General features: G+C 45.3%; 1 protein-coding gene across 1 annotated transcript in view; it reads right to left on the bottom strand.

The window, feature by feature from the left end:
* LOC124616255 overlaps window positions 1–26367 on the bottom strand; it is a 45841-nt gene extending 19474 nt beyond the window's left edge. The window contains exons 1-2 of the mRNA XM_047144562.1: window positions 26254–26367; window positions 4333–4506 (exon numbers count right to left, since the gene is read on the bottom strand). Of these exons, the coding sequence (XP_047000518.1) occupies window positions 4333–4506; window positions 26254–26293 (214 nt within the window). The 5' untranslated portion in view covers window positions 26294–26367. The remainder of the gene's footprint in view (window positions 1–4332; window positions 4507–26253) is intronic.
* Window positions 26368–27367: the final 1000 nt, after the last annotated feature.

The following is a 27367-nucleotide window of genomic DNA, read 5'->3' as shown; positions in this document are numbered from 1 at the left end:
TTAATTTCATATCAGCGCACACTCCGCTGCAGAGTGAAAATCTCATTCTGGAAACATCCCCCAGGCTGGTTCAAATGGCTCTGAGCACTATGGGACTCAACTGCTGTGGTCATAAGTCCCCTAGAACTTAGAACTACTTAAACCTAACTAACCTAAGGACATCACACAACACCCAGCCATCATCCCCCAGGCTGTGGCTAAGCCATGTCTCCGCAATATCCTTTCTTCCAGGAGTGCTAGTTCTGCAAGGCTGACAGGAGAGCTTCTGTGAAGTTTGGAGGGTAGGAGACGAGTTACTGGCGGAAGTAAAGCTGTGAAGACGGGCCGTGAGTCGTGCTTAGGTGTCTCCGTTGGTAGAGCACTTGCCGGCGAAAGGCAAAGGTCCCGTGTTCGAGTCTTGGTCCGGCACACAGTTTTTCTACCAGGAAGTTTCAGGTCCCATTATTTCAATGTTTGGAGAGAGAAACAATGGTGTTACTCCTGGAGCCTTGGAGTAGTTGTTTTAAAACCAAGAATCATAATTCGTAATTTACGTGACACCATGTTGTTAATGCTACGTTAAAAGATAAAATCAAATGAAACTATTTGGTTCCAGAGACCTTTTAAAGTCTCAAACATTTTTGATGTGTGTATGCAGCCTGAAGCGAAGAATGAAAACGTGTACCAGGACCAGGTATGGGAGAGCTACACTAGCGCCAGTGAGCGGTCTAGTTATTTTTAGTAAGTCTGTGACTCATGCGAGTAGAAATTATACTTCCCAAGCGATTGTCGCTCAGAGTCAGTGTTGGGAATGGCTCAGTGTTAAGAAGCAAACCCGCATTCAGGGAAACGCCCGATGAATTCCCCGTCACACAAGCGATTGTCGCTCAGAGTCAGTGTTGGAAATGGCTCAGTGTTAAGAAGCAAACCCGCATTCAGGGAAACACCCGATGAATTCCCCGTCACATTAATTAGGATTTAGGTTTTCCATGGTTTTCGCCGAGCGAGGTGCTGCATTTGTATACCACTGGACCCCGCATTCAAAGTTTTCAATGATCTCTTTAAATCGCTTAAAGTGAATGCAGGGATAGTCTATTTGAAATGGTGCGTTCGATATTCTTCTATACCCTCCCGCAATCCGAGAGAGCGCCCCGACTCTAATGATTTCGTTGACGGGACTTTAAACTTTCCCTGAACCACTTAAGGGGAGGTTTACTATCTTTTGGTTCAAAAAATCGAATTTTTTAAAATTGCATTTTTGGATCCATAAAAGTGCTTAGAATACACATCTGAAACGGTTTTTCCAAATACGGAACGTAAATGTTTGTTATTCACGGTTGAACCAAAAAATGCACCTGCCTGAAATCGGCCTTCTTTCTCGCACTAGTTTTTTTTATTTCGGAGGGCGAGTTATTGTACCGGTGCTTGGGAGGAAACACACAAAATTCAAATGAAAGTTTGAAAGTATGTGTTTGGAAGTTAGCCCCCAAGCATTTGCATTCTGGTGCGAAGGCTGTGGAGATTGCGACTTTCCTGGCAGTGACCAGCTTAAACGAAGGGTATTGAGCAATTCTGAAGACCATGACAACGATGGACGTCACCCTGGGACTCTATTCGACGCAGTTCGCCAAGCATTCGGACGACCACCGGATTCAAGCGTCCGAAAACCGCTTGTCACCGGCCGTACGAGCGGCTCTGGAACAGCGCAGGATGGCCCAGATCGAGCAGAACGCCTTGTATGAAGAAGAGGAAGGACTAGTTTATGGACCCGGGATAGCAGACTGAACGTACGTTGCATAATATTGCATTTATATGTTATCAAAACTTCAAGCGCGTTTTTCTCGACATGACTTTTTCTTTTATCGCGTGGTATGCTAACTTCAAATCTACTGAATGATTCCAACGAAGCTAACTAAATTGTCTAGGAGTTGTAGCACTTTTATTCCGATCCGTCTACTACAAATACACTCCTGGAAATGGAAAAAAGAACACATTGACACCGGTGTGTCAGGCCCACCATACTTGCTCCGGACACTGCGAGAGGGCTGTACAAGCAATGATCACACGGACGGCACAGCGGACACACCAGGAACCGCGGTGTTGGCCGTCGAATGGCGCTAGCTGCGCAGCATTTGTGCACCGCCGCCGTCAGTGTCAGCCAGTTTGCCGTGGCATACGGAGCTCCATCGCAGTCTTTAACACTGGTAGCATGCCGCGACAGCGTGGACGTGAACCGTATGTGCAGTTGACGGACTTTGAGCGAGGGCGTATAGTGGGCATGCGGGAGGCCGGGTGGACGTACCGCCGAATTGCTCAACACGTGGGGCGTGAGGTCTCCACAGTACATCGATGTTGTCGCCAGTGGTCGGCGGAAGGTGCACGTGCCCGTCGACCTGGGACCGGACCGCAGCGACGCACGGATGCACGCCAAGACCGTAGGATCCTACGCAGTGCCGTAGGGGACCGCACCGCCACTTCCCAGCAAGTTAGGGACACTGTTGCTCCTGGGGTATCGGCGAGGACCATTCGCAACCGTCTCCATGAAGCTGGGCTACGGTCCCGCACACCGTTAGGCCGTCTTCCGCTCACGCCCCAACATCGTGCAGCCCGCCTCCAGTGGTGTCGCGACAGGCGTGAATGGAGGGACGAATGGAGACGTGTCGTCTTCAGCGATGAGAGTCGCTTCTGCCTTGGTGCCAATGATGGTCGTATGCGTGTTTGGCGCCGTGCAGGTGAGCGCCACAATCAGGACTGCATACGACCGAGGCACACAGGGCCAACACCCGGTATCATGGTGTGGGGAGCGATCTCCTACACTGGCCGTACACCACTGGTGATCGTCGAGGGGACACTGAATAGTGCACGGTACATCCAAACCGTCATCGAACCCATCGTTCTGCCATTCCTAGACCGGCAAGGGAACTTGCTGTTCCAACAGGACAATGCACGTCCGCATGTATCCCGTGCCACCCAACGTGCTCTAGAAGGTGTAAGTCAACTACCCTGGCCAGCAAGATCTCCGGATCTGTCCCCCATTGAGCATGTTTGGGACTGGATGAAGCGTCGTCTCACGCGGTCTGCACGTCCAGCACGAACGCTGGTCCAACTGAGGCGCCAGGTGGAAATGGCACGGCAAGCCGTTCCACAGGACTACGTCCAGCATCTCTACGATCGTCTCCATGGGAGAATAGCAGCCTGCATTGCTGCGAAAGGTGGATATACACTGTACTAGTGCCGACATTGTGCATGCTCTGTTGCCTGTGTCTATGTGCCTGTGGTTCTGTCAGTGTGATCATGTGGTGTATCTGACCCCAGGAATGTGTCAATAAAGTTTCCCCTTCCTGGGACAATGAATTCACGGTGTTCTTATTTCAATTTCCAGGAGTGTATTTTTACTTGGCCGATGAAGTCGAAAAATCGATGAAAAAACCCAATTTTTTTCAAATGGCTGTCGTTTTCAGAATGAGATTTTCACTCTGCAGCGGAGTGTGCGCTGATATGAAACTTCTTGGCAGATTAAAACTGTCGCGAGTTCGAGTCTCGGTCGGGCACACAGTTTTAATCTGCCAGGAAGTTTCGGCTGCCGTTTTGTTTCCTATGGTACAAATAACTGAAGTGAGGTACAACTCCTAAAGAATCTTATACACTTCGCTTACGTCAACTCAATTTTGATTTCAGACGAGTCGGCTGACCTGTGACATACCGCGCGTGGAGGTCTACATCGAAATTTTGTTTCCTTTCGACGGTACTTCCGCCTTAGCTCTTCGATATTTCCGGTCGAAAAAATTTCAGTTTTTTTTTTTTTTACCAAATTTGATATTGATATCTATCACATATCCAGAGAAAAAAATTCTCAAAGAAAGATAGTAAACCTCCCCTTAAGGCAAATATCTCGATAATTCCTCGTATGCTTCCTCGATATTGTAAGGATGCGATTTCTTTCAGGTATTAGTTCGCTAGTTTTAAAGGGTACGGTCACCGTTATTGGCGTTCCTGGATTTCCCATAGTTTTTGTGAGGCCAAACCTCTGACATGAAGTACCTTTTTGGTAGAGATCCTGCTTTAAACTTGCACTGCGTCAACCATGAGGCAGTTATAATCATAGAGAACTTAAACAAAGGCTACCCATTAGCATCGACTGCATCCTCAACACAAGCAGGACACAAAGGTAACGTGACATACTTCGACGCGAAATAACCAGTTGTGAGTGATAAATGTCTTGTCATACCTGTCTTATCTCCTAGCTAGAGATAGTTACGACCGCGTACACGAAGCCCGAAGTCACGTTGCGCAAAAGTCCTCGGTGCGCTTTACCAGCCGGGACGGGGGCTTTTGCCTTTCGCAAATACGTACTTCTGTCGGAATCGGCGGCACGCAGCATGCAGTTGCACCAGAGAATGGTGCAGCTGTTGGGGAACGTCCAGATCTCCCCATCCTCGTCGACGCCGCACACGGGCAGCAGGAACTTGGAGCAGGGAGGGCAGTGTGCCGTCGCAGGGGACTGTGCGTCTGCCATCATGATCACACCTGTAACAAAGGAAAACAGCCGCATCTGTAACGTTTGGTGACTGACATGCCGTCTCCGCAGAGCCTTCACACTGCTCTCGTTGGGAAATGATATTGTCTGTTACTGCTCTTTACCGTCCACCTCTTGACTGGAGGTAGCAAACACCTAAAAGTGTGACCGGTCAAAAATCAAACTTGTTAACAATAAAGATTTGTTACCAGAATCGATAGAAAGGCAAATACACAGACGGCAATGGACAATGAAATGCTCCTGTCGGAGCACAAAAAAGGCGATTACGTTCCTCTTTAAAAGACTTCCAGAAAAGCGAAGAAACAGCTGCCTCATTCCTCATTCCACCTTCCACGACAAAAATTTTGGCATGCGACCATAGTCGCGCTCTTTTGGCACAGAATCCTTTTACCCAGTCTTCTTTTGTTGTTAAGTCTTCATAAGTACCTACATCTAAATCTACATACATACTCCGCATGCTACGTAGACTACATTGCGATGGGAACCACGTACCGCTTCTAATCATTTCCTTTTCCGTTCCACTTGCAAACAGACCGATGGAAAAATGGCTAAATAAAAGCCTCCGTGCGAGGCGTAATTTCTCGCATTTTATCTTCATGGTCGTCACGTGAAATGCACGTTGGCGGCAATAGAATCTTTTTGCAGTCGGCCTCAAATGCCGGTCCCCTAAATTTCCGCAACAGTGCCTTGCGAAAATAGGGTCGTCTTTCTTCCAGGGATTCACATTTGAGTTCACGAAGCATCTCCATAATACTACCGCGCTGATCGAACCTACCAATAACACATATAGCAGCACGTCTCTGAATTGCTTCGATGTCTTCCTTTAGTCCGACCTGATGGGACTCCCAAACACTCAAACAGTATTCGAGAATGTGTTACATTAGTGTTCTATACGCCGCCTACTTTGCAGATGAACCACACTTTCTAAAAATTCTCCTAATGAAACGAAGTCGAGTATTCACCTTTCCTACTACCAACTGACGTGCTCATTCGATTTCATATCGCTTTGCTACGTTACGTCTACATGTACACTGGTGTCCAAAATTAAAGCAACAAAAGAAAATTGTGCAAGGTTGCGTTTATTTTGCCCCAAAGCAGTATAAATAGGTGATAGCAAAGTAGAAACAATGTAGAGAATACAGAAGGTAAAAAATTGCAACAGGCGTAACAGTAGACGAAAATGTTCTTAGTTTTTTCCAACTTAACAGATTTGCACACACACAATGCGACAACTGGTTAATGTGCTCAGTATTGGGCGTGACCACCTGCGGCACCAATACAGGCCTAACAACGACGGGACATGCTTTGAATGATGTCATCAATCTCATGTTGAGGCAATAACGCCCATTCTTCCTGCAGAGCTGCTCGCAGTCTTGGAGAGTGGTTGGTGGTCGCTGACATGATGCAAGCCATTATCCCAGACATGCTCTGTGGGATTCAATTCGGAAAAGGGAACAGGCCACACCATGCGTGCAATATCTTCCGTTTCCAAGAAAACATCAACCACCCGTGCTCCATAAGGTCAAGCATTATCGTCCACCAATACGAAGTCTGGGCCCTCAGCACCTCGCAACAACCGCGCATGAGATCCCAAGATCTCCTCAAGGTACCAGACAGCGGTTAAGTCTTGCTGATTCACCCACACAATTTCATGAAGAGATCTACGAGTGGTCAACATAATCCTTGCGCACACCTTTAGGGGTCCTCCTCGATATAGGTCTCTTTACACAATGTTTTGGTCCAGAAATCCTGTTCCACGTGCCCTCCAGATGCGAATCCGTCGAAAATCATTCTGCAGACCAAATCGGGACGCATCTGTGAAAAGAACATTGGTCCATCGTCCGTGTGATACGTTGACGGCTCCACTCTAGACTTTCCCTACTGTGAAGACACGCCAAAGGTAAACAGACAGCAGGTCCCTAACAATAAAGGCCACTCTACTGAAGCCTTCTGTACACCGTTTGCCTCGATATAGCACGTCCAGGGGATGCTGCGAGGTCAGATACCAGTTGCAGTGCAATAGTAAGGCGGTACCGTGGGGCCCTTACGGCCAAATAATGGTCCACTCTTTCTGATGTCACACGTGATCAGACCTGTACTGGTCTCCGGGACACAGTTTCGGTTTCTGTAAACTGTCATCTCATCCGAGAAACAACAGAACGATTCAAAATGGTTCAAATGGCTCTGAGCACTATGGGACTTAACATCTGAGGTCATCAGTCCCCTAGAACTTAGATCTACTTAAACCTAACTAAGCTAAGGACATCACACACAGCCATGCCCGAGGCAGGATGCGAACCTGCGACCGTAGCAGCAGCGCGATTCCGGACTGAAGCGCCTAGAACCAAAATGGTTCACATTGAGCCAATGGACCACATCAGTTTGCGACTCTCCTGCTTCCATTCTTCCTGTGGCCCTCCACACCAGAGTCTATAGGCGTCTATTCTGAGCCATACTGCACCGTCTGTAACTGTGTGCCCAGCGATTGAGGCTGTGGGACTACCCTGCAAATACTACCCCGCTTGATAGGTGCCCTGACATCATTGCTAGCGTAGTTGTCCGTTGATCGGAATGCTATCTTCGGTGCAGAACACGATCGTAACGACGCCTGTTGACAGTTTGTATGATCGTATCGTCAGTTAGACACAGGACGGAGAAATAGCAGTTTTTTGCTTTAATTATGGACGCCAGTATATAATAGCTGTGACTTCCAAGCAGCATCATAGTTATGGTGAGTTCGAACGTTACAGGATTGTTTTTCCTACTCATTAATTTACATTTTATACATTTAGAGCAGGCTGTCATTTATTATACCAACTAGTGAGTTGGTCTAAGTCGTCTTGTATACTTCTGAAGCACTCTCTTATACCTTGTCACCGTTGGGTGGTGGTACAGGACTCTGAGTCCCACCGCCACATCTACATCTACATGGTTACTCTGCAGTTCACACTTAAGTGCCTGGCAGAGGGTTGATTGAGCCATTTTCATACTACTTCTCTACCATTCCACTCTTGAATGGCGCTTGGGAAAAAGGAACACCTAAATCTTTCCGTTCGAGCTCTGATTTCTCTTATTTTATTATGATGATAGTTTCTCCCTACGTAGGAGGGTGTCAACAAAGTATTTCCGCATTCGGAAGAGAAAGTTGGTGATTGAAATTTCGTAAACAGATATCGCCGCAAAGAAAACCGCCTTTGCTTCAATGACTGCCACCCCAGCTCACGTATTATATCAGTGACACACTTACCCCTATTGCGCGATAATACGAAACGATCTACCCTTCTTTGCACTTTTTCAATGTTCAAAAATGGCTCTGAGCACTATGGGACTTAACATCTATGGTCATCAGTCCCCTAGAACTTAGAACTACTTAATCCTAACTAACCTAAGGACAGCACACAACACCCACTCATCACGAGGCAGAGAAAATCCCTGACTCCGCCGGGAATTTATCCCGGGAACCCGGGCGCGGGAAGCGAGAACGCTACCGCACGACCACGAGCTGCGGACTTTTCAATGTCCTCCGTCAATCCTACCTGCCAAGGATCCCATACCACGCAGCAATATTCCAGCAGAGGTTGGACGAGTGTAATGTAGGCTGTCTCTTTAGTCGGTTTGTCGCATCAAATGGTTCAAATGGCTCTGAGCACTATGGGACTCAACTGCTGAGGTCATTAGTCCCCTAGAACTTAGAACTAGTTAAACCTAACTAACCTAAGGACATCACAAACATCCATGCCCGAGGCAGGATTCGAACCTGCGACCGTAGCGGTCTTGCGGTTCCAGACTGCAGCGCCTTTAACCGCACGGCCACACCGGCCGGCTTTGTCGCATCTTCTAAGTGTTCTGCCAACAATGCGCGGTCTTTGTTTCGCCTTCCCCACAATATTATCTATGTGGTCATTTCAATTTAAGTTGCTCCTAATTGCAATTCCTAGGTATTTAGTAGAATTGACAGGCCTTAGATTTGTACGATTTATCGGATTTCTTTTAGTACCCATGTGGATGACCTCGCACTTTTCTTTGCTTAGTGCCAATTGCCACTTTTCAAACCATACAGAAATTCTCTCTAGATAATTTTGTAATTGGAATTGATCGTCTGATGATTTTACTAGACGGTAAATTACAGCGTCATCTGCAAACAATCTAAGGGGGCTGCTCAGATTATCACCTAGATCATTGATGTAAATCAGGAACGGCAGAGGTCCTATGACAGTACCTTGCGGAACGCCAGATATCACTTCTGTTCTACTCGATGATTTAGCATCTATCACTACGAACTGTGACCTCTCTGAGAGGAAATTACGAATTCAGTCACACAACTGAGACGATACTCCATACGGACGCAGTTTGATTAATAGTCGCTTGTGAAGAATGCTATCAAAAGCCTTCTGGAATCTAGGAATATGGAATCGATCTGGGATCCCTTGTCGACAGCACTCATTACTTGATGGGAATAAAGAGTTAGCTGTGTTGCACAAGAACGATATTTTCTGAATCCATGTTGGTTCTGTATCAATAAGTCATTTTGTTCAATGTGATTCATAATATTCGAGTATAGTATATGCTCCAAAATCCTACTGCAAATTGATGTCAGTGATATGGGTCTGTAATTCAGTGGGTTACTCCTATTTCATTTCTTGAATATTGGTGTGACCTGTGCTACTTTCCAGTCTTTGGGAAGAGACTTTTCGTCAAGTGAGCGGTTGTATATGATTGCTAAGAAATTCGCTATTGTGTCTGCATACTCTGAAAGGAACCTGATTTGTATACCATCTGGACCTGAAGTGACTTGAGTTGTTTTAAATGGTTCAAATGGCTTTGAGCACTATGGGACTTAACATCTGAGGTCATCAGTCCCCTAGAACGTAGAACTACTTAAGCCTAACTAACCGAAGAACATCACATACACCCATGTCCGAGGCAGGATTCGAACCTGAGACCGTAGCCGTCGCTCGGTTCCGGATTGAAGTGCCTAGAACCGCTCGGCCACAGCGGCCTGCTTGAGTTGTTTCGCAGCACCGAAAGCATCTACTTTTATGTCACTCATGCTAACAGCTGTTATGGTTTCGAATTCTGGAATATTTACTTCGTCTTCGTTCACGAAGGCATTACGGAAAACTGTATTTGGTAAGTCTGCTTTAGTGGCACCATCATCGGTAACATTTCCATCGCTATCGCGCAGTGACGTTATTGCCTTTTTCTTTGCGACTGGTATACGAACAGAATCTCTTTGGGTTTTCTACCATATTTTGAGACAATGTTTCATTGTGGAAACTATTAAAAGCATCTCGCATTGACGTCCGCACTAAATTTCGAGCTTCCGTGAAACTTAGCTAGTCATGCGGATTTTACTTTCTTCTGATTTTGGCATGCTTTTTTCGTTGCTTCTGCAACAGTATTCTGACGTGTTCTGTGTACCGTGGTGGATCAGTCCCGTCTCTTATTATGTTATGCGATATGAATCTATGTATTGCTGTCGATACTGTATCTTTGAATTTGCGCCATATCTGGTCTACACTTACATAATTAGCTTGGAAGGAATGGAGAATCTCTCTTAGGAGGGCATCAAGCAAATTTTTATCTGCTGTTTTAAATAGATATAGTTTGCGTTTATTTTTAGTGGTTGTGGTTGATATGGTTTTTGATGTGTTGGTAAATGTGCCAACACCTTGTAGGTAGAGGAAGCCGAAAAGGAAGGTATCTAACGCAGACGGGCGTGAATTCTGGAACAGGATAAGTATTGAATGCTAATAAGAAAAGTATGCAGCTCCTCGAATACTTATCTTTTAATTCCTCATTGGTTTACAACGTTCTTGATGAGACATTTCATACGATAACTATCAAACTATGTAAGGCTAATGGCGCCTTGCTAGGTCGTAGCCATGGACTTAGCTGAAGGCTATTCTAACTGTCTCTCGGCAAATGAGAGAAAGTCTTCGTCAGTATAGTCGCTAGCAAAGTCGTCGTACAACTGGGGCGAGTGCTGTATCGTATCTCGAGACCTGCCTTGTGGTGGCGCTCGGTCTGCGATCACACAGTGGCGACACGCGGGTCCGACATGTACTAAATGGACCGCGGCCGATTTAAGCTACCACCTAGCAAGTGTGGTGTCTGGGGGTGACACCACAGTTTTGAGCCTCGCTACAATGACCTTGTGTTCACTAATCCCTGTATCCGTCATGACGCTCTCTATTAGATCAAGATTATTTGCGGCTAAAAGGTCAAGTGTGTTTTCGCAACCATTTATAATTCGTCTGGGCTCATGAACTAATTGTTCAAAGTAATTCTCAGAGAAAGCAAACAGTACAATTTCGGAAGATGTTTTCTGTCTCCCACTAGGTTTGAACACGTATTTTCAATAAGAAATCGAGGGCAGATTGAAGTGTCCACCAATTATAATTGTATATATCTCCAAAGTGTATTGCAGTGACGCAGCGGCACTGCCCTGTGGTTAAATTTACTGCCGCACCAACACATTTAGACCGGGAAACACCGGTGATGCTGTGTTGTACCGTATAACATTAAAAAAAATTCCCGTATACCACAGCATCATCAGTAAACAGCTGTAAATTGCTGCTTACTCTGTTTGTGATAACAATTACGTATATATAGAATAAAAGCTGTCCTGCCGCACTTCCCTGGGACACTCCTGAGGAAACCTATGTCTCTGATGAACATTCGTCATCGAGGACAAAGAACGGGATTCTATTACTTAAAAAGTCTTCGAGCCAGTCACAAATTCAGGAACCTAAACCGTATGCTCGGACCTTCGTCAGCAGTCTGCAGTGGGGCATCGTGTCAACCGCTTTCCAGATATCTAGGAATATGGAATCCGCCTGTTGCTCTCTATCCACGATTTGTAGGATATCGCCTCCCTCACACTGCCACTATCTATACAGGGTGTTACAAAAAGGTACGGCCAAACTTTCAGGAAACATTCCTCATACACAAAGAAAGAAAAGATGTTACGTGGACAAGTGTCCGGAAACGCTTACTTTCCATGTTAGAGCTCATTTTATTACTTCTCTTCAAATAACATTAATCATGGAATGGAAACACACAGCAACAGAACGTACCAGCGTGACTTCAAACAGTTTGTTACAGGAAATGTTCAAAATGTCCTCCGTTAGCGAGGATACATGCATCCACCCTCCGTCGCATGGAAACCCTGATGCACTGATGCAGCCCTGAAGAATGGCGTATTGTATCACAGCCGTCCACAATACGAGCACGAAGAGTCTCTACATTTGGTACCGGGGTTGGGTAGACAAGAGCTTTCAAATGCCCCATAAATGAAAGTCAAGAGGGTTGAGGTCAGGAGAGCGTGGAGGCCATGGAATTGGTCCGCCTCTACCAATCCATCGGTCACCAAATCTGTTGTTGAGAAGTATACGAACACTTCGACTGAAATGTGCAGGAGCTCCATCGCGCATGAACCACATGTTCTGTCGTACTTGTAAAGGCACATGTTCTAGCAGCACAGGTAGAGTATCCCGTATGAAATCATGATAATGCGCTCCATTGAGCGTAAGTGGAAGTACATGGGGCCCAATCAAGACATCACCAACAATGCCTGCCCAAACGTTCACAGAAAATCTGTGTTGATGACGTGATTGCACAATTGCGTACGGATTCTCGTCAGCCCATACATGTTGATTGTGAAAATTTACAATTTGATCACGTTGGAATGAAGTCTCATCTGTAAAGAGAACATTTGCACTGAAATGAGGATTGACGCATTGTTGGATGAACCATTCGCAGAAGTGTACCCGTGGAGGCCAATCAGCTGCTGATAGTGCCTGCACACGCTGTACATGGTACGGAAACAACTGGTTCTCTCGTGGCACTCTCCATACAGTGACGTGGTCAACGTTACCTTGTACAGCAGCAACTTCGCTGACGCTGACATTAGGGTTATCGTCAACTGCACGAAGAATTGCCTCATCCATTGCAGGTGTCCTCGTCGTTCTAGGTCTTCCCCAGTCGCGAGTCATAGGCTGGAATGTTCCGTGCTCCCTAAGACGCTGGTCAATTTCTTCGAACGTCTTCCTGTCGGGACACCTTCGTTCTGGAAATCTGTCTCGATACAAACGTACCGCGCCACGGCTATTGCTCCGTGCTAATCCATACATCAAATGGGCATCTGCCAACTCCGCATTTGTAAACATTGCACTGACTGCAAAACCACGTTCGTGATGAACACTAACCTGTTGATGCTACGTACTGATGTGCTTGATGCTAGTACTGTAGAGCAATGAGTCGCATGTCAACACAAGCACCGAAGTCAACATTACCTTCCTTCAATTGGGCCAACTGGCGGTGAATCGAGGAAGTACAGTACATACTGACGAAACTAAAATGAGCTCTAACATGGAAATTAAGCGTTTCCGGACACATGTCCACATAACATCTTTTCTTTATTTGTGTGTGAGGAATGTTTCCCGAAAGTTTGGCCGTACCTTTTTGTAACACCCTGTATAAGTCTCTGTCCCACTGTCTCCTTTTTCTCCCTTTGCCCCATCGTTCTGTGTTTTTCCGATTATCATTTCTTTCATCCCTTTCTCTCTCTCTTGTCCGTACCACTGTCTCTTTCTCTTCCACTTTCACTGCCTTTCTGTTCCGCTGTCATTGTCTTTATCCCATTCTTTTTCTTTTGCATTAGCACTCTTTCGTTCTTGATTACAGTCTGCTGTATTTTGCTTAAAATACCATCGTCTTCTCTCCAGAATCGTGCTTGGAGAGCGTTTTCCCAGATTTAGACTAATAGAGCGGGAAGCCTTAATGCATGGGTATAGGGGATGAGAGAAATTGAGCAATTTTTTTAACACGTGGGTGTAGTGCGATGGAAGAGAACTGCCAATCGGTATCTCCTCTTTCTTCGGCTGCCACCGCTATTGCCTTCATCCATCTCTCTTTCTCTTCCACCGTCACTTTCTCTCTCCACAATCACTGTCTCCTCTCTCTTTTTCTCCCACTGGCAATCTCTCCTCTCTCTTTCACCGTTACTGTCTCTCTTCTTCTCTCTTTCAGCACAAAAAAGCGGGAATATATTCGCATGTTAAAATTTTTATTAAAGAACGTGGTATGAGGACGATGGCTGCTCGTTTCCCTCTTTTCTGTCAGAGGTTTTCAAATTGGAACATATTCGTCTTTTTTGTGCTCCTTTCTTTTCGCGCTAGAGCAGGGTGTACTGTTCATATAAAACGAATTTACAAGTCAGCAAACATTTGACAGTTTATTTATGTGGTCCGACACATATTTACTATGGCACATATGAGCAACAAATAATCACGCATAATAAAAGGTTAACACAAAATTATTTGCGTTAGATTTTTTTCTTTATACTATGGCAACTCAGCGAAAGCGCCCGGCTTATGATTTGTTTCTTAAATGGGAATCAACGTTCGTTTCTTCCAAATACAAATTGAGTACTACATTAAACTAATATCCCAACCCATCGTCTGAGGAATAAAAACAAAAGGTTTTTAAAGCTGTACTAAAAATGTACTTTGAACAGAGTAGCGAACGGACAAACACCACACGCCGAAATAGAAGTTTCCTCTAGTTTAAAGTGAGTGCGTTACACTCATTCAACTTAAGTTCAGAACAATGCACAATATTTACAGAAGAAATATATTGGCTACTCGTTCAGTATACTCAAAACTGCGTTGTTTTATTTGCAAGTATAAAGTATTTTGTACGACAAAATATTTTTTTTACTTCAGTTAAAACTACATTTACGCCTCAGACAGGATATTACATGCGTATTTTACGCGAATAAGTACGGTAACTCTGAACTTCTGTATCTCGTAACGTATAACGATAATCGAGAAAAGTATCAAGTTTCGCGAGAACATCATCTCAAGAAAATACGGTAACAATTTCGACGGTTTCCCAGGAACAGAAATTGTAGAAGTGGGCATCCCCACAACTGATACTTATGGTACCCAAAAGTCATAGTTTTCCGTGTATATCTTGATAACGGATAAAGGTTTTCGAAAACGGAAAATAGCGTTTCTAGATAAATGTCTGAATAACATTTAGTTACAGTTTGAGCCGTTTGTTATGGTTAGTTATTTAGATAACTGAGGCACACGGTGCAAAAAAACGGCTAAAACCGGTTTTTGCTGTTTTCCCAGGAATCACCCATGAACAAATGGTGCACTTATAAGCCGCCTAAGGGCCACGCTCGGCCACACCTAATGCAAAAGAACCAACAGATTTACTCAATTTGCTTGGGCTGGAGGAACAGTGTGATGCTTAAATTTTAACCCTGTACTGTAGGATCCCCGTTTTTCTGAGAGATGTACAGACGGTCAGGAGGCCGAGGGCTGTCCAAAACCACTTGACTCCTTGTCCCCGAGATCAACAGAACCAGAGATAAGGCCCCCTTAAAAATCGTATTTTTGTGCGCGGTTTTTGGAACATGTTAGTCCCGTGCAGTGTCCTGTACGGACCAATTCAACTTCCATCATCAACACGAATGAGAAATGCTGACACGAAAGCTGCATTCGTTGTAGCATGGGTTCAAACAGGCTCTGAATGACACCTTCAGGGTTTTTTTTTTTTTTTTTTTTTTTTTTTTTTTGCCGTATCTGAAACACGCGCCAACAGACTCGTCTCGTAACTCAACGCTTCTCAAACTACATTACCAGACTAATTAACATAAATTATTTTTGGATCGCAAATTGATACAAGAGTGACCGATTTCGATTGTCATATTCCACAAACATGACGTTGTCAAGTATTCGCTGGTCATCGGGGCTCAGTTCGAAGCGGAACTCATCGCTGAAGACAGTTCTACTCCCGTCAGTAAGATTTCAGCCCGAAGACGTGTCTGCAAATGCTCCGCACGTCGTTGGGATACTAACGTGGCTGTCGCTCACCATATGGTCCGACAACAAGAAGTGATGGTCTGGGATGCCATTTCTTTTCATAGCAGACGTCTTTGGTTGTCGTCCCCGCCACCCTTACAGCTTAGCGGTACGTCGGGTATGTTCTGTGCCCCATTTTGTTGCCCTTCATGGCAAGCCAACCTGGGCTTATATTTCAGCAGGACACTGCCTGCCCGCACATGGCGAGAGTTACTTGTCTTCGTGTTTGCCAAACTCTTCCTTGGCCATGAAGGTCCCCGGATCTCTCCCCAATTGATAATATTCAGAGCATTGTAGGCAGGACCCTCCAACCAGCTTGAGATTTTGACGATGTAACGCACCCAACTGGACGGAGTTTGGCACGATAGCCCTCAGGAGGACATCGGGCAACTCTATCAATCAATGCCAAGCCGAATAACTGCCCAAGGGTGGATCAATGCCTTATTAACTAGCTCGATTTGTGAAACTTTTCTTCTCGAATAAATCATCCAAACTGTAATCATTTGTCTGTCAGTACAAGGAACCACATCTTCCTACTTCCGTCGCATTTGGATAGTTCCTTAGTGGTGCGTAGTTTTTTTGTCCTAGACTTGGGGGCCTTAAGATTATAATGAAATGGTGTGGTGGCCCTCAACTACGTACCCACAGACTCAGAGTTGCAATTTTAAAAGTTTTGGCTGGGATACGTAGTTTCTGCATTACAAGCCAAATACTGCTGAGTCTACAGTATACAATATGAAAAGACACATGAACCGAATGGTTGAATGTTCCTTTCACTCGGCAATTGCGAATTTTTAATGCAACATAATAATTTCTAAATGAATGATTGCAATTAAATAAAATCTGCAGGTACTATCTTAACGACTTTAAATGATGAATACTATAGCAGAAGTACCTTTTAGAATGCCGTTTATTACTGGAAAACTGTTATTGGTGTTGATGGTCCAGCAATTAAATAAAATATAAGTCGAATAACAGGGAAACAATAGATTCATACTTCACGTAATTAGTTATGAACAACAACATATGACCGAGCGGGGTGGCGCAGTGGTTAGACACTGGACTCGCATTCGGGAGGACGACGGTTCAATCCCGCGTCCGGCCATCCTGATTTAGGTTTTCCGTGATTTCCCTAAATCACTCCAGGCAAATGCCGGGATGGTTCCTCTGAAAGGGCACGGCCGACATCCTTCCCCATCCTTCCCTAATCCGATGAGACCGATGACCACGCTGTCTGGTCTCCTTCCCCAAACAACCAACCAACCAACAACAACATAGCTCGCGAGATATTCACTTCTAAAAGCATACTACGTCTTCACTGCAGAAGCCATGGAAATCTCACCAGTACACATGTCGGCGATAGGAAATATTTGTATCTCCCGCTACCACTCGCAAAACTGCTCCACTCTCCAAGTCTTGCCGGCTGTTGTGGCCGAGCGGTTCTAGGCGCGTCAGTTTGTAACCGCCTGACCGCTAGGTCGCAGGTTCGAATCCTGCATCGGGCATGGATGTGTGTGATGTCCTTAGGTTAGTTAGGTTTAAGTAGTTCTAAGTTCTAGGGGACTGATGACCTCAGCAGTTAAGTCCCATAGTGCTCAGAGCCATTTGAACCATTTTGAACATTTTTTTTCTTTTTTTTCGAAAGAGAAAGTAGACGAATATGAGAAAGGAAATACGATACAGCGGGAAGAATTTGGCAGACTATTGAAAGTCTTAAACAGGACCCCTGGAGTAAACGACATCCCGTCAGAACAACTGATATCCTTGGGGAGCCAGCAACGAAAGAGCTGTTACACCTGGTGTGCAAAAAGTATGAGACAGGGGAAATAACCTCAGACTTGAAGGTAAATGTAATAACTCAAATTCCAAGGAAAGATGCTTTCCGGTGTGAATATTACCGAACTATCAATTTAATAAGTCATGATCGCAAAATGCTAACGCGAAAAATAACTGGTAGGAGCTGACATCAGTGAAGATCAATTTGGATTTCGGAGAAATGTAAGAACACGCAACAAATTCTGACTCTACGACTTACCTTAGAAGGCAGGTAAAGGAAAGGTAAACGTACGTTTATAGCTTTTGTATAATTAGAGAAAGCTTTTGACAGTGTCAACTGTAATACATTTTTTGACGTTATAGAGGTAGGAGGGATAAAATACAGGGAGCGAAAGGCTATTTACAACTTGTACAGAAACCAGAAAAAAAGTCCTTACAGTCGAGGGGCACAAAAGGGAAAGCAATTAATTAAAGGGAGTGAGACAGTGTTGTAACCTATCCCTGATGTTATTCAATCTGTACAGTGAGCAAGCTGTAAAGGAAACGAAAGAAAAACATGGTTCAAATGGCTCTTAGCACTATGGGACTTAACATCTAAGGTCATCAGTCCCCTAGAACTACTTAAACCTAACTAACCTAAGGACATCACACACATCCATGCCCGAGGCAGGATTCGAAACTGCGACCGTAGCGGTCGCGCGGTTCCAGACTGTAGCGCCTAGAACCGCTCGGCCACCCCGGCCGGCCAGAAAAGTATGGAGAAGGAAATAAAGTTCATGGAGAAGAAATAAAAACTTTAAAGTTTGCCGATGACGTGGTAGTTCTATCAGAGGCAGCGTAGGCGTTGGCAGGGCAGTTGAACGTAACGGACAGTGTCTTGAAAGGAGGACATAAGATGAACATCACAAAAGCAAAACAAGGGTAATGGAGTGTATTCGAATTAAATAAGGCGTTGCTGCGGAAATTAGATTACGGAACTAGACACAAGAAGTGGCAGTTAAATAACTGATAATGGAAGAAGCAGTAAGAACGTAAAATGTAGACTGGCAATGGCAAGAGAAAGAGTTTCTGAAGAAGAGAAATTTGTTAACATTAAACGTGAATTTAAGTGTTAGGAAGCCTTTTCTACAGGCATTTGTCTGAAGTGTAGCCTTACGCGGAAGTGAGACGTGGTTGACGTAAATCTCAGAGAAAAGAAAGTAGAAGCTTTTGGTTTTGTTACAGAAGAATGCTAAAGATTAGATAGGTAGATGGTGTAACCAATGAGGAGGCACTCAATTGCAATGGGAAGAAAAGAAAGTTCTGGCATAATTTGACTAAAAAAATGGTTGTTAGGACACATTCTGAGACATCAAGGGATCGCGGACTTACGGTTGGAAGGAAGAGTCGAGGGTAAAAACATAGCCGGACGATGTGGCCCAGCGGCTCTAGGCGCTATAGTCTGGAACCGCGCGACCCCTACGGTCGCAGGTTCGAATCCTGCCTCGGGCATGGATGTGTGTGATGTCCTTAGGTTAGTCAGGGTTAAGTAGTTCTAAGTTCTGGGGGACTGATGACCTTAGAAGTTAAGTCCCATAGTGCTCAGAGCCATTTTTGTAAAAATATTAGGTGGGGGCCAAGAGATCAATACAGTAAGCAGGTTCAAAACGATGCAAGTTGCAGCAGCTTTTCGGAGATGAAGAGGCTTGCACAGGACAGGGTAGCATGGAGAGTTGCATTGAAGCGGTACTGTTAGTACACTTCACCACTATTTCCGATATGCAAATGATATCAGAATGCCAATCAGGTAATGTTTACAGTCGTCTATGACATGAAAAGAGTGTTTCTTCTCTTGTAATCATAAACCTCGGCCATTGGACCTGGAAATGTGCACCACTGTGTTTTATTCCGACATGTACTCCTATGTGTCACACTTCCTCGTCCTGTCTATATCCTACTGTGTATAAGAGCATGAAACTCCGCGATCAGGTACTGAAGCCTACGCGGTAGTTGACCGACCGCCATGTCATCCTTCATTCATATTCGGATGTGGTATGGAGGGGCATAGGGTCAGCACACCACAGGCCCAGTCGTTGGCGACGTTTCGGCGTTGGAGCCCCTACCTCTTAACCAGGTAGCTTCTCAATTGACATCACGAGGCTGAGTGAACCCAATTCAGTCCTCTCACCAAAGAAAAATCCCTTGCAGTACCAGGAGCCAAGCCGGCCGCTGTGGCCGAGCGGTTCTAGGCTCTTCAGTCTGGAAACGCGCGACTGCTACGGTATCAGGTTCGAATCCTGCCTCGGAGATGGTTGTGTGTGATGTCCTTAGGTTAGTTAGGTTTAAGTAATTCTAAGTTTTAGGGGACTGATGACATATGTTAAGTCCCATAGTGCTCAGAGCCATATGAACCATTTGAACACGGTATTATGCATGTGTACCAGTTTCTTTGGCGCTTCAGTGTATTTGCTGAAGGAGAAAGAGGGAATTTGAGAAAAAAATGGTTTGAAAGACATCGGCGAACGCGGAAGCGAACCAGGAGCCGAAACGGGGCCCCGACGTGAGAGTCTGTCGTGTTGACCACTCAGATATCGAGGCTGACATTAATGTTACGGGAATGTAATGGGATGCAGGTAGGTGATGTACTAACCCAAAAATAGATAGAAAGCAGTAGGCTTGTCAAAGCTTAGCAGGAGAAAGTTAAGCACAGAGTTTGCTTCAGAGGGCTGTAGAAAGATCGATTCGGACGAGAGTTGAGGGTGTAGGTTGGTCTTCAGCCAGTGGAGACCAGCGGTTTAATAAGGGACAGTTGTCGCCGGAAAGAAGGCATGTTCTGACACTGCTGCTAGTGGGGTCGCGCTAAAGTCGTCCTCCTGCTGAGCTCCAGTTGGTATGTGATAAGAATTGAAAATGAGTTACAGCGTTGTGGACTGGACTCATGTTGCGTTATTTAGGGTTGATTTGATTAGTGAAGAGCCAAATGTCGAGGTCATTATTATTATTTTGGCGGAGTAAGTTGATGAGTGGTGGTCATTGCCACTGTCTTCGAACAAGTGCTGACCATCAGTCTTGCACCTTACAGGACGTGCTCCAGACTAATTCATGGTGGTATTTACGAAAGCAGGTGGGGATATTTCTTCGCTAACATAGTTTTGTGCAATGGAGGTAACTTTTGAAGTGGTCTTCTTTGTAATGGAGTCTTGGGCACCAGGTCGCGCCATTGCTGGTATAGCACAGTAATTGCGGAAAATACATAGGTGTGAACTCGATCAATGGTATCGAACTTTCAAGAAAGGTAATAGAAAGCGGGCTAGAATGTTTTCAGTTTTTGGACGAATTCGTGGCACTATCTTTGTAGTTTGTGTCCGCGTCATGTGTCATTGCAACTTCCGAAAGAAAGCAGTAACGGTCAAGATATTGTGACTGGTGGGTGTTTAACTGTGGTCAGTGATTATTAGAGGTAGCATGAATTGCGGGATAGACATCTTACTCGATTAATTTGAGTGTTCGGTTGATTCTCTTCGTGGTTCGTGGTGGAGACGTTGTGCTGCGCTTGTGTATGCAGCTTGTAGCAGTGTCTTGACCAAGGTAGCCAGCTACTAACGCAGTATCCTAACGGGTACTAAAAGTAATTTGAGACGTTTTGATATTAATTTTGAATACGTTTCATTGTGAGCGGGAGAGAGCCATACGATTAGCAAGGATTCACGTGGTGCCTGTGCCCATAATTTTTTATTAGCTATCCCCCTCTTTCGATTTCAGTATTAGAAGTATAACGCCTTCAGCCACGTATACAGCAACATTCAAGCGGATTTTGCGTGAGTCACAGCAGTTCTGAGCATTACCACAAAAAGTGCATAGTACCTTCCGTCAAATGGTTCAAATGGCTCTGAGCACTGTAGGACTTAACTTCTGAGGTCATCAGTCCCCTAGAACTTAGAACTTCTTAAACCTAACTAACCTAAGGACGTCACACACATCCATGCCCGAGGCAGGATTCGAAACTGGCGGTCGCGCGGTTCCAGACTGTAGCGCCTAGAACCGCTCGGCCATCCCGGCCGCCACCCCTCTGTCAATTCATGTCATTAGGTAAAGTGATGAAACATTTTCTGTATTATTTATTCTAATAAAAGCCTCCCCTCTGAACGTGTGTTTGCTCATTAATTCAATCTTTACCACTTGCTTCACGAGCTTACGTAAATAATGCACCCTGAGGCATCTTAAATGTAGAGCTTTCGCATGACGTACGTTAATTCAATTCGTTTTATCAGTAGCGCGCTGCTGCTTTCTATGCGTGTATCTGTGAGTGTCATTGAATGAAATTGGTGTGTTGTTCTGAGAGTGTTTCCCCCTTCTGACTTTCTGATAGTGTGATCAAGGGATAATTCATGGATAAGAGACCGATTAAGGGAACTTCATTTACTATTAATTCCTTATAATTAGAGCTTACGTTATTCCAAGTAAGAAATAATGTAGTTCATATTCAGAGAGAATGTTGTTTGTTACAACATTCATGGTAATTACGTGCTGCTCATGAAGTTCCTAACCCCCTCTTTATTAACTGGATGACGTAAACAAAATATAAACCCCATAAGAGAAAAAGTGACAACGCTATTAAACGAAATTAAATCAAATAATTAATAAAATTCCGATAGTTGAATATACTGTCAGTTTGGTTAAGGGCATGTTTCAAGCAATGCATTGGGTGAATGTGCGACTAGTGTTATCCGTTGCATTTCTTAAGTTATTGATTCCAAAGATCATAAAAAGTAACTTAAAGTTGGCCCATTGAGAATAATTAAACAGAATTTCACGGAATTTCACGGAACCTCATCATACGGGAAGAGGCAAAAAATTTCTCTTCAAAAGTGTTGCAGAGTAATACAAAGGTAATAATGACGACACAAACATACCTACAGCTAAACCAAAAGGAAAGTAAAAAACAATAACAGACCATTATGGTAACCATGCAGGATCAAACCACTCATCAAACTGATGACTACAACAACAAAGGAAGCGTCATACGTCCATTACCATTCACTATTATTGTAAATGATCTGGTGAAAGTAGGAATTTGCTTCCCTCCTCACCCGCAGCAAACAATTCTTCGGATACTAAACTCACATAAGGTCCCATCAGACAGACAAACGTATCGATTCAGAACATGTAAGGCATACTTACAAGTAAAGTGCACGCCAAATAACTTGGGCCAGTACCTGTGCAGACTGCGTGGCAATGGAGTGAATAACGGAAGTGGTAGAGGCTCCGTTGTTAACGGCCATAGTATGATATGGGACGAACAGTTCGACAGCTGAAGACCACACGTGAACGGATATGTCGTGTAACTTGTAAGCTACAGCCGGAGAATGTTCATAAACAAAACGCCAACGAAAGCAGAACAGTTCTGGGCAAGTGCCTGTAGAAGGAAATCTCACGAATTTACAATGAGGTAAAAATGTGGTATAGTGGACAACATTGCTTACTACGATACCAACAACGTAAAAGGAAGATCATGTGCCACGTGGAAATTATGCGTCAGTCCCACTCAACATTACCAGCATATAAAATTTCTTCTACACTCGGTGCAGGGATTGGCAATTGACGAGCAGCTTAAATAAATGAAGCGTATTGCTCAAAAGTAGTTCGAGAGACATCTTACACTTCGGTTACAGCGTCGGAGGTAAATTATTGCAAATATTTTAGCAACCGTAAAATCTCTAGGAGTATCCATCTGAAGCGACATAAAATGAAAGTAGGACATAAAACTACCAGGGGCGTTTGATAAGTAATGCAATACATTTTTTCTTTGGCCGATTTCGGTTGAAAAAATGCAGTATTTGTTGTGCGGTATCACAGAATGTTCCCGCTTCAGCACCTATAGTTTCATGATGTTCCGATAGGTGGCGCCGTTATATATACACTCGTGCTCATAAATTAAGGATAATGCTGATACATGGTGAAACAACGCTCTGGTGGGCGATTTGCGGGTTTACGTCACCTCGGGGTATGACCATGTGGTGCATTTGACCTGCGGTCGTCGCACGGTGGCGCTGGCAGCAGTCCAAATACGCAGAGGTGTGTTGGTGCATGTCGGAGTACGGTGCAGCGAGTAAGTGTGCAGACCTTTTCAGACGTGCTAATGGTGACTGTGTGTTGAAAATGGCTCAAAGAACACACATTGATGACGTTACGAGGGGTAGAATACTAGGGCGACTGAAGGCTGGTCAAACACAGCAGGTCGTGGCACCGGTCCTCCGCGTGCCACAAAGTGTGATCTCAAGATTATGGCAACGATTCCAGCAGACAGGAAACGCGTCCAGGCGCTACTGTACGGGACGTCCACAGTGTACAACACCACAAGAAGACCGATATCTCACCATCAGTGCCCGCAGACTGCCATGGAGTACTGCAGTTAGCCTTACTCGGGACCTTACCGCAGCCACTGGAACAGTTGTCTCCAGACACACAGTCTACAGACGACTCAACAGACATGGTTCATTCGCCCGGAGACCTGCAAGTTGCATTCCACTGACCCCTGTCACAGGAGAGCCCGTAAAGCCTGGTGCCAAGAACACCGTGCATGGTCATTGGAACAGAGGTCCCAGGTTATGTTCACAGGCGAGTTCAGGTATAGTCTAAACAGTGATTCTCGCAGGGGTTTTAATGTGGCGTAAACCACGAACCAGATACCAACCCCTTAATGTCTTGAAAGGGACCTGTATGGAGGTCGTGGTTTGATGGTGTGGGGTGGGATTATGATTGGTGCACTACACCCCTACATGTCTTCGAAAGCGGAACTCTAATAGTTCAGGTGTATCGGGACGTCATGATGCACCAGTATGTCCGCCTTTCCAGGGATGCAGTGGGTCCCATCTTCCTCCTGACGGATCATAACGTACGACCCCACCGACCTACCATCGTGGAGGAGTACCTTGAAACAGAAGATATCAGGCGAATGGAGTGGCCTGCCTGTTCTCCAGACCTAAACCCCATCGAGCACTTTGGGAATGCTCTCGGTCGACGTATCGCTGAACGTCTTTAAACCCCCACGACACTTCAGGCTCTCCGTCAGGCGCTGGTGCATGAATGGGAGGCTGTACCCCAGCAGCTACTCGACCTCCTGATCAAGAGTATGCGAACCCGTTGTGCGGCCTGTGTATGTGTGCATGGTGATGATATCCCATATTGATATAGGGGTACATGCGCAAGAAATAGTGACGTTTTGTAGCACATGTGTTTCGGGACGGTTTTCTCAACTTATCACCAATACCGTGGAGTTACAGTGTGTGTCGTGTGTGTTCCCTATATGTCTATGCTATTAGCGCCAGTCTTGTGTAGTTCCACGTTGTGTGACACTACATTCTGCAATCATCCTTAATTTATGAGCGTGAGTGTAGCAGCAGAGAAGCGTTCCAAGCAGACAGCCGTCACTGAGTTTCCTTTCGCAGAAAACCAGAGTGCCGTAGATATTCACTGCCGCTTACAGAATGTGCGCGGAGACCTGGAAGTGAACAAAAGCGCGATGAGTTGTTGGCCGTCTGTCATCATCGCAACCTGCTCGATCTTCCGGGTGCCTGCCGGCCGCAGACAGTTGTCTCTCCTACAATGTTGGAAACTGTAGAGCTCTCATCCGAGGCGATCGACGGATCAGAAACGAACAATTCGCTGCACAACTGCACAACTGGACGTCTCTGTTGGTATTGTTGACACAGTCAAAGGTATGTGGCCGCTGGATCCTCGATGCTTAACAGGAGACCATAAAGAACAAGGAAGGACCGTACGTGTCGATATGCTTGCACATTACGAGGCTGATCGTGATAATTTTTTTGTCGATCATCGTCACAGGCGATGAAAAATGGGTTCATCACTTCGACCCGGAAACAAAACGCCGATCTCTGGAGTGGCTCCATACCACCTCTCCTACTGACGAAAAGCTCAAAGCCGCACCCTCAACCGGTATAGTCATGGCGACCGTCTTCTGGAGCTCTGAAGAGGATATTCTGTTTGACGTCCTGTCCCATGCTGCAACGATCAACTCAGAAGTGCACTGTACTACCCTCAGGACTTCAGCGTGTTCGTCGTCACAAAACTGCAAACGAGCTTCTCCTTCTCCATGACAAAGCAAGGCTTCACACCAGTCTGCGCACCTGAGAGGAGCTCACAAAACTTCATTGGACTGTTATTTCTCATCCACTCTACAGCGTGGACCTCGCACCTCCCGACTTTCACATGTTTGGCCCAATGAAAGATGCACTCTGCGGGAAGCAGTACGTGGGTGATGGGGAGGTTATTGATGTAAGACGTTGGCTCATGAGTCGACTGGTATCATGCGGCCATACAGGCCCTCCTAGTAAGGTGGCGTAAGGCCATCGCATTGAACGGAGATTATGTTGTAAAATAGGGTTTTCTAGCCGAAAGAGTGGGGAATAATATGGGGTATTGGAATCCTGAATAAAACAAACATGCTTTCAGAAAAAAAAAAAAAATGTTGCGCTAGTTAATGGGCGCCCCCTTAGTTAAAGTAGAATCGCAGACAGATTCAATACAAGAATCCTAAGCAAATGCAATTAATCAACTAAAGAAATGGCTTACAAAATACTCGTCGATCGATTCTTGAATACTACTCGTCTGAGACCCTTGCCAGGTAGGATTAACAGAACAGCAGAGAAGATCGAAAGAAGAGTGGCGCGTTAATTAGGTCTTATTTCAGTAAACGCGTGAGCGTTATGGAGCAACAAACTCCACTGGCAGACGCTACAAGAGTAGCGCCGTGCACAGTGTTAAATGACGAGAGTATGCGTTCCTAGAAGAGTCGGGAAACATGTTACTTCCTGCCACCTGCCACCGTGAAGGGAAAATGAAATTTGAGCTCACTCGAGGACTTAAGACGGTAGTTCTTCTTGTACACCATTCACGGGTGGAACAGGAAACGGGAAAGTAACAGTGGTAATGACCTTCTCTAGGCAACACAACGAAAAACGGCTTGAGTAGTATAGTTGTTGAAGCAGAGATCAACAATGTGTAAGTGCTATCTTCCGTGGCAGTGCGAGTGTGGTGCGAAAGCAGTGGCGTAGTGCGTGGTCAGATACGGAGGCGCTACTTTACCGAGTGCGACGAGCGCGGAGAAAACCTTTGCTGGCCCCATGGCTGTGGCGGCGGAACTCCAACTAAACGACAGACAAGTAAGCCGCTCGCGCAACCCGGCTGGCACCAGCGGCGTGGCCCTGCGATAGCGGCAGCGCGCATATCGCCCGTCGTGCAGCCTGCCACAAGTCTCATGCGTCACGAGCACCTGCAGTACAGACATGTTCGAGGCTTCATAATGAAACGCTCTTCTCTAGTAACTAAGTAAGTCAGGGTCTGCAGTGTATATCTGTGTCTCTGAGAACTGGCAATTCCATAGTGAAAACTGATACAAAATAGACACGTGTTTCAAAGTTTTACTGTCGTTCAGAGTAGTCAGCACCATTATACAGGGTGGACCATTGATCGTGACCTGGCCAAATATCTCACGAAATAAGAGTCAAACGAAAAAACTACAAGGAACGAAACTCGTCTAGCTTGAAGGGGAAACCAGATGGCGCTATGTTTGGCCCGCTAGATGGCGCTCCCATAGGTCAAACGGATATCAAATGCATTTTTTTAAAAAATAGGAACCCCCAATTTTTTTACATATTCGTGTAGTACGTAAAGAAATATGAATGTTTTAGTTGGACCACTTTTTTCACTTTGTGATAGATGGCGTTGTAATAGTCACAAACATATGGCTCACACTTTTAGACGAACAGTTGGTAACATGAAGGTTTGTTAAATTAAATTACACGTTTGAACATTTTATTTCGGTTGTTCCAATGTAATACATGTGCATTTGTGAACTTATCATTTCTGAGAACGCATGCTGTTACAGCGTCATTACCTGTAAATACCACATTAATGCAATAAATGCTCAAAACGATGTCCGTCAGCCTCAGTGCATTTGACAATACGTGCAACGACATTCCTCTCAACAGCCAGTAGTTTGCCTTCCGTAATCGCACATGCATTGACAATGCGCTGACGCATGTTGTCAGGCGTTGTCGGTGGATCACGATAGCAAATATCCTTCAACTCTCCCCACAGAAAGAAATCCGGGGACGTCAGATCCGGTGAACGTGCGGGCCTTGGTATGGTGCTTCGACGACCAATTCACCTGTCATGAAATATGCTATTCAATACTGCT

This window comes from Schistocerca americana, chromosome 1 (assembly GCF_021461395.2).
Source record: "Schistocerca americana isolate TAMUIC-IGC-003095 chromosome 1, iqSchAmer2.1, whole genome shotgun sequence".
NCBI classification, from domain to species: Eukaryota; Metazoa; Arthropoda; class Insecta; order Orthoptera; family Acrididae; genus Schistocerca; species Schistocerca americana.
The sequence above is the reverse complement of the archived record's forward strand: the minus strand, read 5'-3'. Positions and strand labels throughout refer to the sequence as shown.